Here is a 14,746-nt window from a genome sequence, read left to right as displayed (position 1 = left end):
CAAATCCTAAATCCTCAAGAAATGCAAAGATGGAGTGGGAACCCTTGAAAAACACCGTAGGGTGTAACAGCCCGAGGTCCAGAACTCCCAGCCCCCACAGGAATCTATAGTAATAAAGGCAACAAGGCGTATGCCAACAGCACTGGTGAAGGCGGGAGGAGGTGTGCCTGGGTAAGGTAACACTTAGGGCTGTCCTCACCAGGGCCACTTGGGAGTCACCAAACACAGCTGTTCAGAGCATATCAGCTGTGTTTCCATCTAAGGTGCTTTATCTCAAGCTGCAAGAACTCATCCACATGTCGGAACAGTCTGGATTCCTGCAGTTAGCCGGGCACACACAGATCTATTAACACACACAACATGTGAATTAATATAATATAAATGTGTGTGTCAGGGGCGCCTGGGTGGCACAGCGGTTGAGCGTCTGCCTTCGGCTCAGGGTGTGATCCTGGCGTTCTGGGATCGAGCCCCACATCAGGCTCCTCCGCTATGAGCCTGCTTCTTCCTCTCCCACTCCCCCTGCTTGTGTTCCCTCTCTCACTGGCTGTCTCTCTCTGTCAAATAAATAAAATCTTAAAAAAAAAAAAAAAGTGTGCGTGTGTGTGTGTGTGGCCTCCACATTTACTCTGTTGCTCTCTAAGGGACCTCTGAAAGCTCACAGTGATACCTAACACCTGGAGCTGGGAGGTCACACCCCCAGGAAGGGTGATGAGCTGTGGTAAATAACTTTGACTCTTAAAATCAAGCAGGTGACTTCTGCAACAACAGTTCTTAAACTTGAGTGAGCATCAGAGTCCCCTGGGGAGACAGTTAAAACACAGCTAGCTGCCGCTGCCCAGGTTCTGACCCAGCAGGTCTGGGACACGGCTGGGAATCAGCATTTCTAACAAGCTCCAAGGGGATGCCGAGGCCGCTGGTCCCAGCACAACAGTTGAAAATGAGCCCCCAGGTCAGTCATTCACACTCATGCATCTTCTCCAGACAGCACCTCTGTTTTCAGAATATGCCTCATAACCCGAAATCCTTTGTAAGGTCTGGAATAGAATGTGACCCCTTTTTTTCTGAGGCATAATTTTGAAGGAAGAAAAGATCTTACATTCCATTCTATGTATATATAGGAAATTGCTCTCACTTCAAGAAAATTCAGAGAGCACATGGATCATGAAACATGAATCGGAAGGCCATCGTACAGATTTACACAGTAGGGAACTCTTCTCTCAATCATTTGTTTCAAGATTATAAAATAGTCGAAGAGACAAAGAACAAAGAAAATTAAAATCAAAGCCCTAGGACACACTGTCAGTTGAAGAACCTAAATTAAGCTACAGCTGCCTGGCAATTACAATAAGGGTCAGCGTGGAATAGAATCTGATTCCTAACAGAAAAGCATCTTCCTCCAGGCCTCTAAATACAGATGTTCCTTGACTTACGATGGAACTAGGTCCTGATAAACCCATCATAAATCAAACATATCATTAAGTCAAAAATGCATTTCACACACCTAACCTAGCAAACATCACAGCGTAGCCCAGCCCACTGTAAGTGTGCTCAGAGCTCTCACGTTAGCCCACAGTTGGGCAAAGTCATGGAACAGGAAGCCTCTTGGACAATTAAGTGTCAAATACCTCCTGGAATGCACGGAACGTTGTACAGAAAGTGACAGACGGGACAGCTGTGTGGGTACAGACGGTTGTCGGTGTTATCAGCCATTGACCCTTGTGATCGCGTGGCTGCTGGCATCAGGGGGAGGGTCAGACCACATATCATTAGCCCAGGAAGAGATCCATATTCAGAACTTGAGGCGTGGTTTCTACTGAGTGTGTATCGCTTTTGTACCATCATAAGGTCAAAAAATTGTGAGTCATACTACTATAAGCTGGGGGGCATCTGTATGGCTAAAAAACAACTGCAAACAAACCCCCAAAACGTAGATGCCTGGAAGATTCCCACACACACCATTAAAACCCCCAACCATCAGCCATGCGGGTGCCTATCATGTCACAGTGTCACCTTTCCCTGAAACCCAGCACTCATCCTGTACCAGCCGGGGACGAAGGCCAGCAAGGCTCACTCACCACAGCTGCCCTCCCTTCCTGTGTGTCTCCACGTCTTCTTAGGCGAGGAAAAGAAGTGGAAGGGTACACTTCATCCCTGAAGGAACCTTCTGAGGTTCAAACTTGGAGTAGTAGCTCTGGAGTGGACTTACACACTGCATTCTGCCGGGTGGGTCCACATAAAAACAAACAAAAAAACACACACACATGAGATGTCCAGTAGACTGGAATACTTGAAAGCTGAAAAGTCCTACACCATCTAGAATCTATGTACTCTGTATCACTCATCTAATTATCTCTGAGATTCTGACAGGCTTCGTTCACGTCACCAAGCCCAACAACATGAGACAGGTGTGCTCACTCAATCAGGACACTTCTAACTGCTGGAGCAAACGACCCCCAAATTTCAATGACTCAAAGTAGGAGCTTTGGTCCCACTGAGTGCAGCATGCCACCCTGTAGAAAGCAGGCACTGTCCTTTCCAGCCTTTTGCTGTGCCGTCCCTGAGGCGGCAGAGACCTGTGTGTCCAGCCCGAGACCCCACCTGCATCTGGAAGAGCTATGTCATGTGGCCAGCTAGCACGGGAGGAATGAGAGGCCAACTTCTATAGAGAGCTCTGTGCTGCGGAAAGACCGCCAAGAGAGTAAGAAGGTGACAGACCCCACAGCCCTTGGAATAGATGATTCCATACCTATTTACATCAGTCTTCAGATGTTCCACAAAGGAGCCCCTGCTGCAGCCCTGGTTGAGCGACGTCTCCGTGCCTCAGGCGCTATGGTCGCTCTCCAATGACCCGGCTCTGTGTAGTGATGTCTGCGTGAGCCACAGCCAGAAACCGCATGTGCCTGCCGAGTCCCTGAAGCGAGGCCAGTCCAAATCGAAACAGGCTAGAGACACACAGGATCTCAAAGACTTAATAGGAAAAAAAGAATAAAATATCTCATTCATAGTTTATTCAACTGACATATTTTGAAATAACAGTATTCTGGATATGTTGGGTTAAGTAAAATATTAATATTAATTTCACCTTAAAAATTTTTTTTAAATGTGGCTTCTGTAAGTTTTAGGATTACTTGTGGCTCACGTTACATTTCTTTTGGACAGGGATGATACGGTACTTAAAGGGTTTTTTCCAAGTGTATCACAATATTTTGAGAAAACAAAGAAAAATAATACAGTCTATCCCCAAAACTTTTTTTTAATTTGATATAGTTGGCACACAATGTTACAGCAGTTTCAGGTGTGTGACGTAGTGACTCGACGAGTCCATACAGCATGTCATGCTCACCACAAGCACGGCTCCAATCGGTCCCCTCACGACACTGTCACGACACCACTGACCGTATTCCCTCTGCTCTGCCTTTCATCCCCTGACTCATGCATCCACAGCCGGAAGCCTGGGTCTCCCACAGCCCTTCACCCGCTTTGCCCATCTCCCCACCCTCCTTCCCTCGGGCAGACATCAGTCTGTTGTCTGCATTTATGGGTCTGTTTCTGCTTTTTGTTTATTAATTTTTTTTAGATTCCACACATGAATAAAATAATATGGTAACTGTCTTTCTCAGTCTGACTTATTTCACTTAGCATAATACTCCCTAGGTCCATTCGTGTTGTCTCAAATGGCACAATCTCATCCTTTTTATGGCTGTGTAATATTCCTGTGTGTGTGTGCACCACATCTTCCTTATCCGTTCATCTATGGATGGACACTTGGGCAGCTTCCTTATCTTGGCTATTACAAACAATGCTGTAATAAACATAAACAATGCATGTATCTTTTCAAATTAGTTTCATTTTCTTTGGGCAAATACCCAATACTGGAACTATTAGATCATATGGTAGTTTTAAGAAATCTCTATACTGTTTTCCACAATGGCTGTCCCAGTCTACATTCCCACCAATAGTGCATGAGGGTTCCTCCCCAAAACTCTTTAATAAAAACCATTCACTCTGCCCCCACCCAATGCCCTAGCTGTTTCCAGTCTTTTCTCAAAAGATTTCCTCGACTGATTCCCTTTTCTCTGATAATCCAGATCTTTACAATCTAACTGAAAACCATGACACCATTCTGCCTTCCAAGCCCATCAAAGGAGATTGACTTCTGGACTCTTGAAGTCCTTTGTAATCACAAGATCACTTTTCTATCTAGGCATTGCTCCTAACGTGTTTGTTCTGGGGACCTCATGCAGGACTTATGGCAGGATGGGCAAACCATCTAAAACCTGTAGAACTGTAACCAAGACACTAACAAAAGAATAACTGTCTTAATAAAACCCCTACTGAGGGGCGCCTGGATGGCACAGTGGTTAAGCGTCTGCCTTCAGCTCAGGGCGTGATCCCGGCATTATTGGATCGAGCCCCACATCAGGCTCCTCCGCTATGAGCCTGCTTCTTCCTCTCCCACTCTCCCTGCTTGTGTTCCCTCTCTCGCTGGCTGTCTCTATCTCTGTCAAATAAATAAATAAAATCTTTAAAAATAAATAAATAAATAAAACCCCTACTGAAGATTTAGACATGTTAAATTTCTAATAAACCAGTAATTGTAGGACTTTTCCCTTTTTGAAAAGAAGTGATGGTATCTTTGGAGAAACCAGGGAGAATCACACAGTAAATATTTCCAAATCAGAGCACACACCAAACAGAATCTGGGGAGGAAAAGAGAGTGAAGGATATCATGTTAAGCTACTTTGCAACTGTGACTTCTACGTGATGTAGGCATGTTCCACTTTGCTAATCAGATATGAGTGAATTCTCACTGCAAATCCATGCACGGTAGCAGGAGAGTCTGTAGTGATTTTGCCTCATCTGGCAATTCCAGCATGTCATTCGGAGGTGACAGCGCACCATCCCACAACCAGCTAAATCATTTGCCTAAGATCACTGTGTTTTTCTAAGTACTTTTGTATCAAAAATGTAGTACTTCATTAAAAAAAGTAGTACTTTATGAAAAGAACTGAGCTGGGGGGGCCATTAGAGAACTCTATTTAAGGACAGTACTTTCAAAGCAAACGCTTTAAAAGTTCGAGATAAAATGTAATATGCTGCCTCCATTATGGTAGACTGACAAGGGAAACAATTTTAAAGTAAGTCCTAAAGATCTGTTCTGTAGCAGGGGGCCATACAACTGTCCATAAATTGATTACCTCCCATAAAGGGATTTTTAAGGTCCTTAGGCAATGGGAGTTTCAAATTATGATTTTAGGGCTTGGTGAGAAAAGCAGAATGAATACCTAGTTTAAAAGAAGGGGATAATCTTTCTCTTAGACTTCCTTTTTTTTTTATGGTCACACTAAAATGATCATTCATAATCTGCAACTACAGTGGAAAGGCAGCTGACAAGCAACGGGATGGGAAGAGCACTGGTTCCAACAGCCGGGCAAGAGCTCGAGGGCACTGTGGCCACACGCGGTGAGAGCCCTGCTCACAGATGAGAACACATGCGACCACAGCAGGGTGATAATGGGACTAATTTTGCGCAGTTCTGATTCCTTTCTCCTCTCCACTTCCTTTTCCATTTTATTAGCTCTCAACTTTTAATTACAATGTATTCCTTGTTAACCACCACCAAGACTTACAACCAGGTGGACCTTTTTGAATCTCTGTGCATCAACTATCTAAACATGGCTTTCATTGGTAAATATCCATAAGTCTGTTTCCCCAAAAAGTCTCATTCAAAGCTAGAGACCTGAGGAAAGTTAGTAAAAGAGGTGGTCAGGACTCAAGAAGGCACTTCCCTTGCACCTACAGGTAGAATCTCCCCCTGGTCGTGCTAGCGCACTACCTCCCGTGTCCTTTCCAGTTCACAGAGATCAGTCACCGCATACTGTGCTCCTACAGCACCGACATAGAGGACCTCTTCCAGGAAATCGACCACTGCCTGGCCATAAACCGAAGTGTTCTTCAGCAGCTGGAGGACTGGTGTGGCCATGAGCTCACAGAAGAAGACTGGGAGAAGATCCAGACCCAGGTAGGCATGGGTCACTCACTGGAAGCAGCAGAGCCCCCAGGAGTCTGGGTACATTAGAGGGGAGACTTGGGGACCCTATGGTGCTGCACTTTCTGCCCTGGCTGTGCCTGTACCCTGAACCTTTGTCGTCCAGTCTGGGGTGAGGTCAAGGCCCTTCCTGTTGGAAACTCTGCTTTGATGACACCTTTTTGTGAATAATGAAAACACAAAATGGAAAAGATCACCCCACATGTTAGCTTCCTGGTTTCCCTTCAAGCCCTAGACTGTCCTCTTGTGTCTGTAGTAGCCCCGGGAAAAAGAGACTCAGAATTCAACAGAGGAAAAACTTACTTAGAAAATCATTACAATATGAAAATTTATAAAGAAGTTGAGCAGCCATATAGGGTCAAGGATTTTGAAAGACCACTCTATTGCTCAACTACAAGGAAATCTATACCATTAATGTTCAGCATTTTATAAAGTATTTTTGTTTGTTTTAAAACTGCTTATCAGAAGCGGTTGCTATCCCTTTCCATTTTCCACGAGACTAACAGTACATGTATAATTAGTGTTATTGTAACACAGGATGAAACTTCATTTCTCGAAGATCCGTGTCTCTTGGTATATACAGTTCTCACTTAAATTTAGGAAGCTTCCCATTATGACAGAGCTACTACCTGCAAGACAGCTCACGTCCTCTCCTGTGTTGCAGGCTCTGCACCGGGAGACCTATGAGTGTCCCATCTGCCTCACCCCACTCCCAGCCAGCAGCGATGGTCACCAGGACCTATCAGGGACACACTGCGGCCAGCCTTCCCGGGAGACAGTCCTCCTGTCCTGCTCACATGTGTTCCACCACACGTGCCTCCTTGCTCTGGAGGAGTTCTCCTTGGGGGACAGTTCTCCTTTCCATGCTTGTCCCCTCTGCCGCTCTTGCTATCAAAAGAAAATTCTTGAATGTTGAATTCACAGTCAGGAAAAACTGTATCATTCCTGGGCGGCAATGGGGTGGTGGGGGATTACCTCAATTTTGTACAAATTGTATGAGTTTGGGGTTAAGTGCTACAGTGTAATCTGCTCTCCAATGAAATATACTCTTAGTAGCTGTACATAGGAACCCAAACATATTTTAAAAGCTGACAACCTATCCTTTTTTTAGTCTTTAGTTTATAAAAATTTCAAATTGATGAGTTCAATCAGTTGAAATAAGTAAGGAATGGGTAAAAACTTGAGCTTCGGAGATTCTATAATTTAGTGACTTGCTCTGTGCTTCGAGTTCATCAGTTGGGATTGCTCCGAACAGCAGAATCACTCCCTTTCTTTCATGGTCATCCGATTAACTGGCCTATTTCCACGCGGTTCTGACTGGCAGCAGCTGGACCTGCCAGGCCATCCTGGCAGGCTGTTCCCAGGCTCACCTGTGTACACGGTTACTTATATATAGCTAGCGTCTGACCAACAAGCTGGTAACCTAAAAACACTCTTCAAATTGTCTTAGGCCCCCTGCCATTCCTAATACTTGCTTTGTAGTAATCGATTTATGTCTGTGTGATAAATTACTATAATACTTCAGCACTTCAAATATGTAAAGCCAAAGTATAAAAGCAAAAGTCAGTGGTATTCAACATCAGAAGATAGTAAATCACATTTTAATAACTTAGAGCCATACTATTTTCGTTTGTACATGAAGAAGAAATCCATGAAACCGCTTTGATCAGAAGCATCTGACTGATTTGTTCCTACTGGGAGTTTGGTTGTTTACGAAAACAAAAGTACAGTTGTATAGGTTGGGAACCTGGCTGCCGTAGCAGATAAGGCCCCACATTTCTGTGGCTTACAGAGAAGCCACTGGCAATGGGCTGAGGCTAAGGGGCTGGGCAGTTGCTCTAAGTGGCCCCTGGCTCCCCGGCTCCTCTGCCCTGAGTCGGCGGATGTTCTCATTGCTGGGGAAGAGCAGGCAGATGTTTTTGGCCCACGCTTGGGCAGATGGGCACACAGCACCATGCCACAGCTAACTACAGGCCAGAGACAGTGAGTGAGAACCCAGGAAGAAAAAGACGCGGGTCACCAAGCCCAGGTACGTACATGTCAAGGGTGTAGGACAATCCTAATATCTTATGGAAAGAAATAAAATATGTATTTCTATTTTTTAATCTATTTATTTCTAATTTTTTTTTATGATGTTATGTTTAATCTCCTTTTAAAATGCTAGTCTGGTATGTTTTATTTATAAATAGCTGTGTACATACATATCACTTATGAATAAATACACATATATTGGGCTGTGCTCAAACATTTTTTAAATGATGGAGTATCCCATTGCAAAATTTGAACAAGAAAAATTTGTCCAATATTTGTTACAGTTGTCCTCCCTCATCCATAGGAAATGTGTTCCAAGACCTCCAGTGGATGCAGGAAACTGCATATGGGGAACCAAACCCTATTTTTCTACTATATTTTCTCCTACACATATATACTTATGATAAAGTTTAATTTATAAATAAGGCTGTACTAAGAAATTAATAATGATAATAAATAGAACAACGTACTCTAATAAAAGTCACGTGAACATGGCCTCTCTCTCAAAACATCTCATTGTGCTGTACTCACCTTCTGCTGATGATGAAGTTGAAAGAGAAAATGCCTACATGACAAGATGAGGTGAGGTGAATGATGTCGGCCTGTGAAGCTGCGTCAAGTTATTACTGCTTCTTCTTCTGACCTGTCAGGATGACAATCTGCTCCAGGACCACGGAAAGCGGGACTATGGTTGGGGGGTAGGTGGAAGGGTGGGGGACAGCTGTAACTCAGACAGTGCTCTGAACAGGGAGTAAGCACTTCTGTCCTGAGAGAGCAGAGGGAAGCTGTTCACAGACCTCAGGCGTCCATTCAGAAGGCCAATGAAGCAGACGTCTCTCTCTGCTTCATGCCCTGACAGGAGAGCAGAGCCATGTGACCAAAGCCTGGGCAGTCTGATTCCACTGCCCCAATCTTGGAACCTGGAGGGAGAGTCCAAGGTTGCATGGGTCACTCGGTGACAGGAATGAGGGCCGTTTGTGGCCACATCCCAACACTTGTCCCTGGGCATGACGACCTGGGTCTTGCTGCCCAGACTCCCTGCGTTCCTGCCTTCCTTCTGAACCCATTTCTCAAGCTTTCCCACTGGTATCTGTGCTGCTACATATCCTTCCAGTAAACTTTTTTCCTGCTTAAGTGGGCAGAATCCATTTCTGCTCTGTGCAACCAAGTACTTTACTTGACATAGGAATTAGTGAGTTGTAGGCAACACTCAGGAAACTCAGTGGGGATGGCATCTGGAATTGGTCCTCACTGGGGATGAGGGCAGTGAAAATCTCATGAGTGCTCAGGGATGAGTCTCGGGCAGCTGTAACAATCAATGTCAAATCGGGTCATTTTCTTATCGAAAAGCCTTCTGGAATGACAGTCCATAAAAGGTTTGGGGAGACCCAAGTCTCGACCACAGAACGATAAACAAGGGCTTCAGTGGGGTAGCTGCTCCTCTGGACAGGTGGACGATGATGACATGTTTTCAGGTCAAGTCACAAAAACCATGTGGACTTCCATACGATTATAGCATAGCCTCAGGTCTCTTGTATAAAAACTGGGTCACTGACCAAGAAAAAGTTGGGGCCCCAAGAAGTGGGGCATCAGTACAGGACGTGGGAAAGGAAAATTCTGTGATGCTATTTAAATCCATCATCGTAATCATGTTTACATTGCCCAGTGGTTGGGTACTTGGTTTATTACCATTCTGATTAGTAAATTCCAGTTTTGTGTCACGGGATCAGGGAATAGGATGTATCAGTCCTGTTCCTGTAATAGTGCTTGCAACAACAAGCACTTATTTCCTGTTTGTTGGATGGGGGTTGGCTGGTCTGCACTGGGCTCAGCTGGGCTTGGCTCCAAAACGTGAGTTAGATCCAGACATGTTCCCTGAGCTTTGTGAATTTGGTTTCTGGCACCTGCAACCAAAGAGTTCTGATGAATACAAGAAAGCACAAACTCAGGTAGAACCAAAGAAGAGAAAGCAACAAGAGTGGGGACAAAGAGGGGAAGGAAAGAGGCTGAGCGACACGTCACGAACACCGCGTGTACTTGCTTTGGAAGCACTGCACATTTGGTTCTGAGCTTCCTAGTAGTGGACCCAAAAGGGACACTCATGTCTGTTACACAACTCGTCGTGTCCACGAGTTAAAAATAAGGCAAGTGTTCAGAAAAGAATGACTACTCTTTTTTTTCTTTTTGAGAAGTGTCTCCTCTCTTCTGTTCTTTGAACTGGTCATTGGAGCGGCCATGGAGGAGCATCCCACAGATCTCATTTCAAGAGAATCGAATGTGAGGAGTTAGTGAGCTGACATCTGCCTGCCACTGCCCCTTCAGGTCTGCCTGAGTGCTCGCACTGAGGCCATATGCTTCCAGGCCACCCCGTAGCACCATGGGGGTCCAGACCCTGCTACGGGGGAGCACGCCATTCACACAGATACATATTCCCACCTTGTGGACAACCATTGCTCATCCTCAGACATGACTTTCACCATAAAGACAAAACTTTATGACACAATAAAATGGTGTTCACTTTGGTGTCCCTTCAGATATGTAGTGGTGAGTTACATGGGACAGATTTTGTAAAATGTTCCTCAGTATGACGGCCACTCCATGGTCAATGACACCAGTGTCTGAGCTCGCTCTGCTGCAGTCTACTGGGGATGCTCTCTGTGCTGTGTCTGGCTTGCTTGTCCAGAACATCTGTAAGCGTGTACGGACTGTGTACTTCACGTAATTCTGATGCGAAATCACGTCCAGTGCTACTTTGATAAATACTGGTTAACAGTTAAGTTTCAAAGTTACTCCCTAGTAAGTACCAGGACTGTTTGCTTCTTTCATACAAGCCAATTTGCATATAAATTGAAATACCTTAATAGACAACAGTGTGTTAAACATAGTTAACTACTTCCTGGAAAAGCTGAAAGCCCATGAAGGGTACCTGCAGACAGAGCTGTCCTGACTGTCCTCTGATGTGAGCCACTAGCAGCACCAAAATTTCCATTTAAAATAAATAAATAACACAGCATAGGGAATACAGTCAATGATGTCATGGTGACAGATGGTAGCTGATGTTGTGCACCTGAAACTAATGTTAACATTGTGTGTCAACTATACTCAAAAAAATGTTTTTAACAAAAATACAAATGAATAAACAATAGGTGGATCTGATCTCCTATTCTAGCAAACTAGGCAAACTCAAATGCCTTCTGCAGCCAAGCAGGTAACAGATTAGTGAAGAAAGCAGTTATTATTGCCATGATTCCAAAATGTGGACCTTAATGTTGCCAGATTTTCTAATACTTCAAAAGAATATCTCTCAATCAAAAGACGCTTAATCTTTTGACACTGACAGCAATATGGTATTGGCATAAAAACAGATCAGTGAAACAGACAGCCAAGAAACAAACCTATCCATATACGGGCAATTAATTAATGCAAAGGAGCCAAAAATATGCAAGAAGGAAGGAACATTCTCTTCAACAAATGCTGCTGGGAAACTGGAAAGCCACATGCAGAAGAACAATACTGGACCACTATCTTACCATACACACAAATCAACTCAAAATGGATTAAAGACTTGAACCTAAGACCTGAAACCCATGAAATTCCTAGAAGAATACACAGGTGGTAAGCTCTTTGACATTAGCCTTGGTGATGACTTTTTGGATTTGACACCAACAGCAAAGGGAACAAAAACAAAAATAAACAAGCAGGACTGCATCAAACAAAAGAGCTTCGGCATAGCAAAAACAAAAACAAAAATAAAACAACCCCCCCAAAACAAAAACAAAAACCCACAATCAACAAAATGAAAAGGCAACCTACTGAATGGGAGAAAATGTTTGCAAATCATATACCTGCTTCAGGGTTAATATCCAAATATATAAAGAACTCATACAACCTAATAGCAAAATAAATAATCCAACTTAAAAATGGGCAAATCTGAATAGTCATCTTCCCAAAGACATACAGAGGGCCAAAAGGCACATGAAAAGATGCGCTGTTGGTAGGAATGCAAACTGGTACAGCCATTGTGGAAAACAGTACGGAGGTTCCTCAAAAAAGTAAAAATAGAACTACTGTATGATTTAGCAATTCCACTTCTGTGTATTTATCCAAAGAAAATGAAAACACTAATTCAAAAAGATATTAGCACCCCTGTGTTTACTGCAGCATTATTCACAATAGCCAAGATATGGAAATAACCCAAGTGTCCACCGACAGATGAATGGATAAAAAAAAAATGTGGTTCACATATATACTGGAATATTATGCAGCTATATAAAAGGGAAATCCTGCCGTCTGGGACATGGATGGACCTCAAAGGCATCCTGCTAAATGAAGTAAGTCAGAGAAAGACAAATACCATATGATCTCCCTTATATGTAGAATCTAAAAAACCACAAAAAAACAAATGCTTAGATACAGAGAACACAGATTGGTGGTTGCCTAAAGTGGGGAGTGGGGAGTGGGCAACATGCATGAAAGTGGTCAAAGGTACAAACTTCCAGTTATAAAATAAGTCCTGCTGATGTCATGTACGGTATTGCAACAACAGTTAACAATACTGTATTGCATATTTGAAAGCTGCTGAGAATAAATCTTAAAAAGTTCTCATCACAAGAAAAAAAGATGTGTAATTGTGTGGTGGTGATCATTTTACAATATATGTTAAATCATTATGTTATGCACCTGACACTAACAGAATGTTGTATGACAATTATATTTTAATTTAAAAAAGACACTGAGGTTACAGCTATTAGCTAAAACAGCTATGGTATTGTGGAATTTTTGTGATTCGTTCATGTTGACTAAATTTTTTAAATGTTGAACTGGCAAAATCACATGTTTCAAGTTGAGCACAGCCCCCAGGCCACTTGCTTGCCATCTATGTATTACACAGACACACTGGGGAGGGAGGCCATGAAGATCAACACCGTACGATGTAACCAAGTATTCTGGGCTTGGAGAGTTTTCTTTTAGATGGATTACCACAATGACATCCTAGTAAAGCACCCACAGCATAACTGGCTTTGAATGACGCTGTTTCTTAATGTACTTTTCTAAAACCATTTACTAAGATAATCCAAAGTAACCTGGTGGATGTGATTGTTGGAAGTTGGGAAACACCCCCCCCCCCAAAATGAGTTAATTTTAGCAGAGCTACTCAGTAGCCAACAATCAGGTAGCAAGAGCAGTTGTTTGTCTGGATCCATCATGGATCAAGACAAAAATATTAACTGTGTTAAGAGACAGCAAAGGGGAAGAAAAGTCTTCTTTGACCCTCTTGGATTCCTGGCTGGGTCTAAAAATTAGGGAATGAAACATGAGAGACTATGGACTATGAGAAACAAACTGAGGGCTACAGAGGGGAGGGGGGTGGGGGAATGGGATAGACCGGTGATGGGTAGTAAGGAGGGCACATATTGCATGGTGCACTGGGTGTTATACACAACTAATGAATCATCGAGCCTTACATCGAAAACCGGGGATGTACTGTATGGTGACTAACATAATATAATAAAAAATCATTATTAATAAAAAAAAAAAAAAAAAAAAAAAAAATTAAACTGACAAAGACTGTTTAACAGGAGAAAAGCACACAAGTATATTTAGTACAAGTTTTACCTGACACAGGAGGCTTCATAAAGAAATGAAGACCCAAAGACAGAGACCTATTTTCCACTACATCTGAGGAAGAGAAGGCAATTGTGGGAACTACGACAGGTTAAGGAGTGTGAGGTAAGTGTGTAAACCAGGGAACTCAGCAAGGCCTGTTAGGATTCTTTGAGATGAGGATGCCCCTTTCCTCTGCTATAGGGAGGACATCTCTCACAAGAGGGTCTCGGACCTGTTTTAGGCAAGACGGGAAGAAGGGTTAACCTCAAAGGCCTTCAGCTTAAATATTCAATATGCCAATGAGCCGCATGTGAGAGTACTATAACCTGAACCTGACCCCATGTTTGCTTTCTGCAGGGGTGTAGACATACATATAACTTCTCTAAAATGGTGTGAGAATTGTATCTCTGGTTCTCACACTAGTGTTACGGGATAAAGTTCTCTTTAAGCCCCAATAATCAGGAATAATATTAAATTCATAAGCCTAAGTCATGACCTGTATCTGCCCAGAGAGGGAAAGACTTAAGATCAAACATTGCACTGTCCTCGGCAGATTTTCCATGAGTTTTGTTGAAAAACTGCAAGGTTCTCAGGCCTACATGTGGAAACACACACACTACAGTTTGTCAAGGAAATAGCTGGTGTACAATATCAAAAGAATGCCTGTACAAGCTTGTACTGGGGGTGGGTGAGGAGTAGCACATGGTCTTTTGTGAATACACGATCATCTCTGGATGCAGCCTAGCTAGACCCTGCGTACAGGGCTGAGGTGGGCAAGTCAGGGACCACAGATATTTGTGCCCTTGAGACCGCACACTTCCTTCTGTTCCATCCTCCGCAAGTACATGGCTTCCATCCCTGAGGGCACTTTGCAGATGAGTTAAAATTTTAGGTACATGTTTCTGAACCAAGCATAATTACTTTACAGCATAATTCTTTCTTACACAATGTCTCTAGGATTTTTAAATTGTTGCAAATGATTAAACAGTTGCAAAAATAGAATTCCCATATCCCCTTCACCAGCTTCCCCTCATGTTAACACACCATAGTAAAATTATC

At 43.3% G+C, this 14,746-nt stretch overlaps 2 protein-coding genes across 4 annotated transcripts in view; one reads left to right on the top strand and one right to left on the bottom strand.

The window, feature by feature from the left end:
• RNF32 (ring finger protein 32) overlaps positions 1–6,976 on the top strand; it is a 40,618-nt gene extending 33,642 nt beyond the window's left edge. The window contains exons 8-9 of the mRNA XM_045792231.2: positions 5,855–6,022; positions 6,714–6,976. Coding sequence (XP_045648187.2) covers positions 5,855–6,022; positions 6,714–6,965 — 420 coding nt within the window. The 3' untranslated portion in view covers positions 6,966–6,976. The remainder of the gene's footprint in view (positions 1–5,854; positions 6,023–6,713) is intronic.
• LMBR1 (limb development membrane protein 1) overlaps positions 1–14,746 on the bottom strand; it is a 220,603-nt gene that overhangs the window by 33,585 nt on the left and 172,272 nt on the right. For 2 of the 3 annotated variants that reach the window (XR_015723765.1, XR_015723766.1), the window contains exons 17-19: positions 8,612–9,984; positions 2,747–2,967; positions 2,076–2,216 (exon numbers count right to left, since the gene is read on the bottom strand). Coding sequence is in view for 1 of the 3 variants with exons in the window: in XM_045792226.2 (XP_045648182.1) it covers positions 9,824–9,984 (161 nt within the window). In the remaining 2 variants the exon portion in view is untranslated. Of the gene's footprint in view, positions 1–2,075; positions 2,217–2,746; positions 2,968–8,165; positions 9,985–14,746 lie in introns of those variants that run through there. The other variant, XM_045792226.2, reaches the window with a different exon arrangement.

This window comes from Ursus americanus, chromosome 3 (assembly GCF_024610735.1).
Source record: "Ursus americanus isolate L20-20 chromosome 3, mUrsAme1.1.p, whole genome shotgun sequence".
Lineage (NCBI taxonomy): Eukaryota > Metazoa > Chordata > Mammalia > Carnivora > Ursidae > Ursus > Ursus americanus.
Note: the sequence above shows the minus strand (reverse complement) of the source record. Positions and strands in the feature narration are given on the sequence as shown.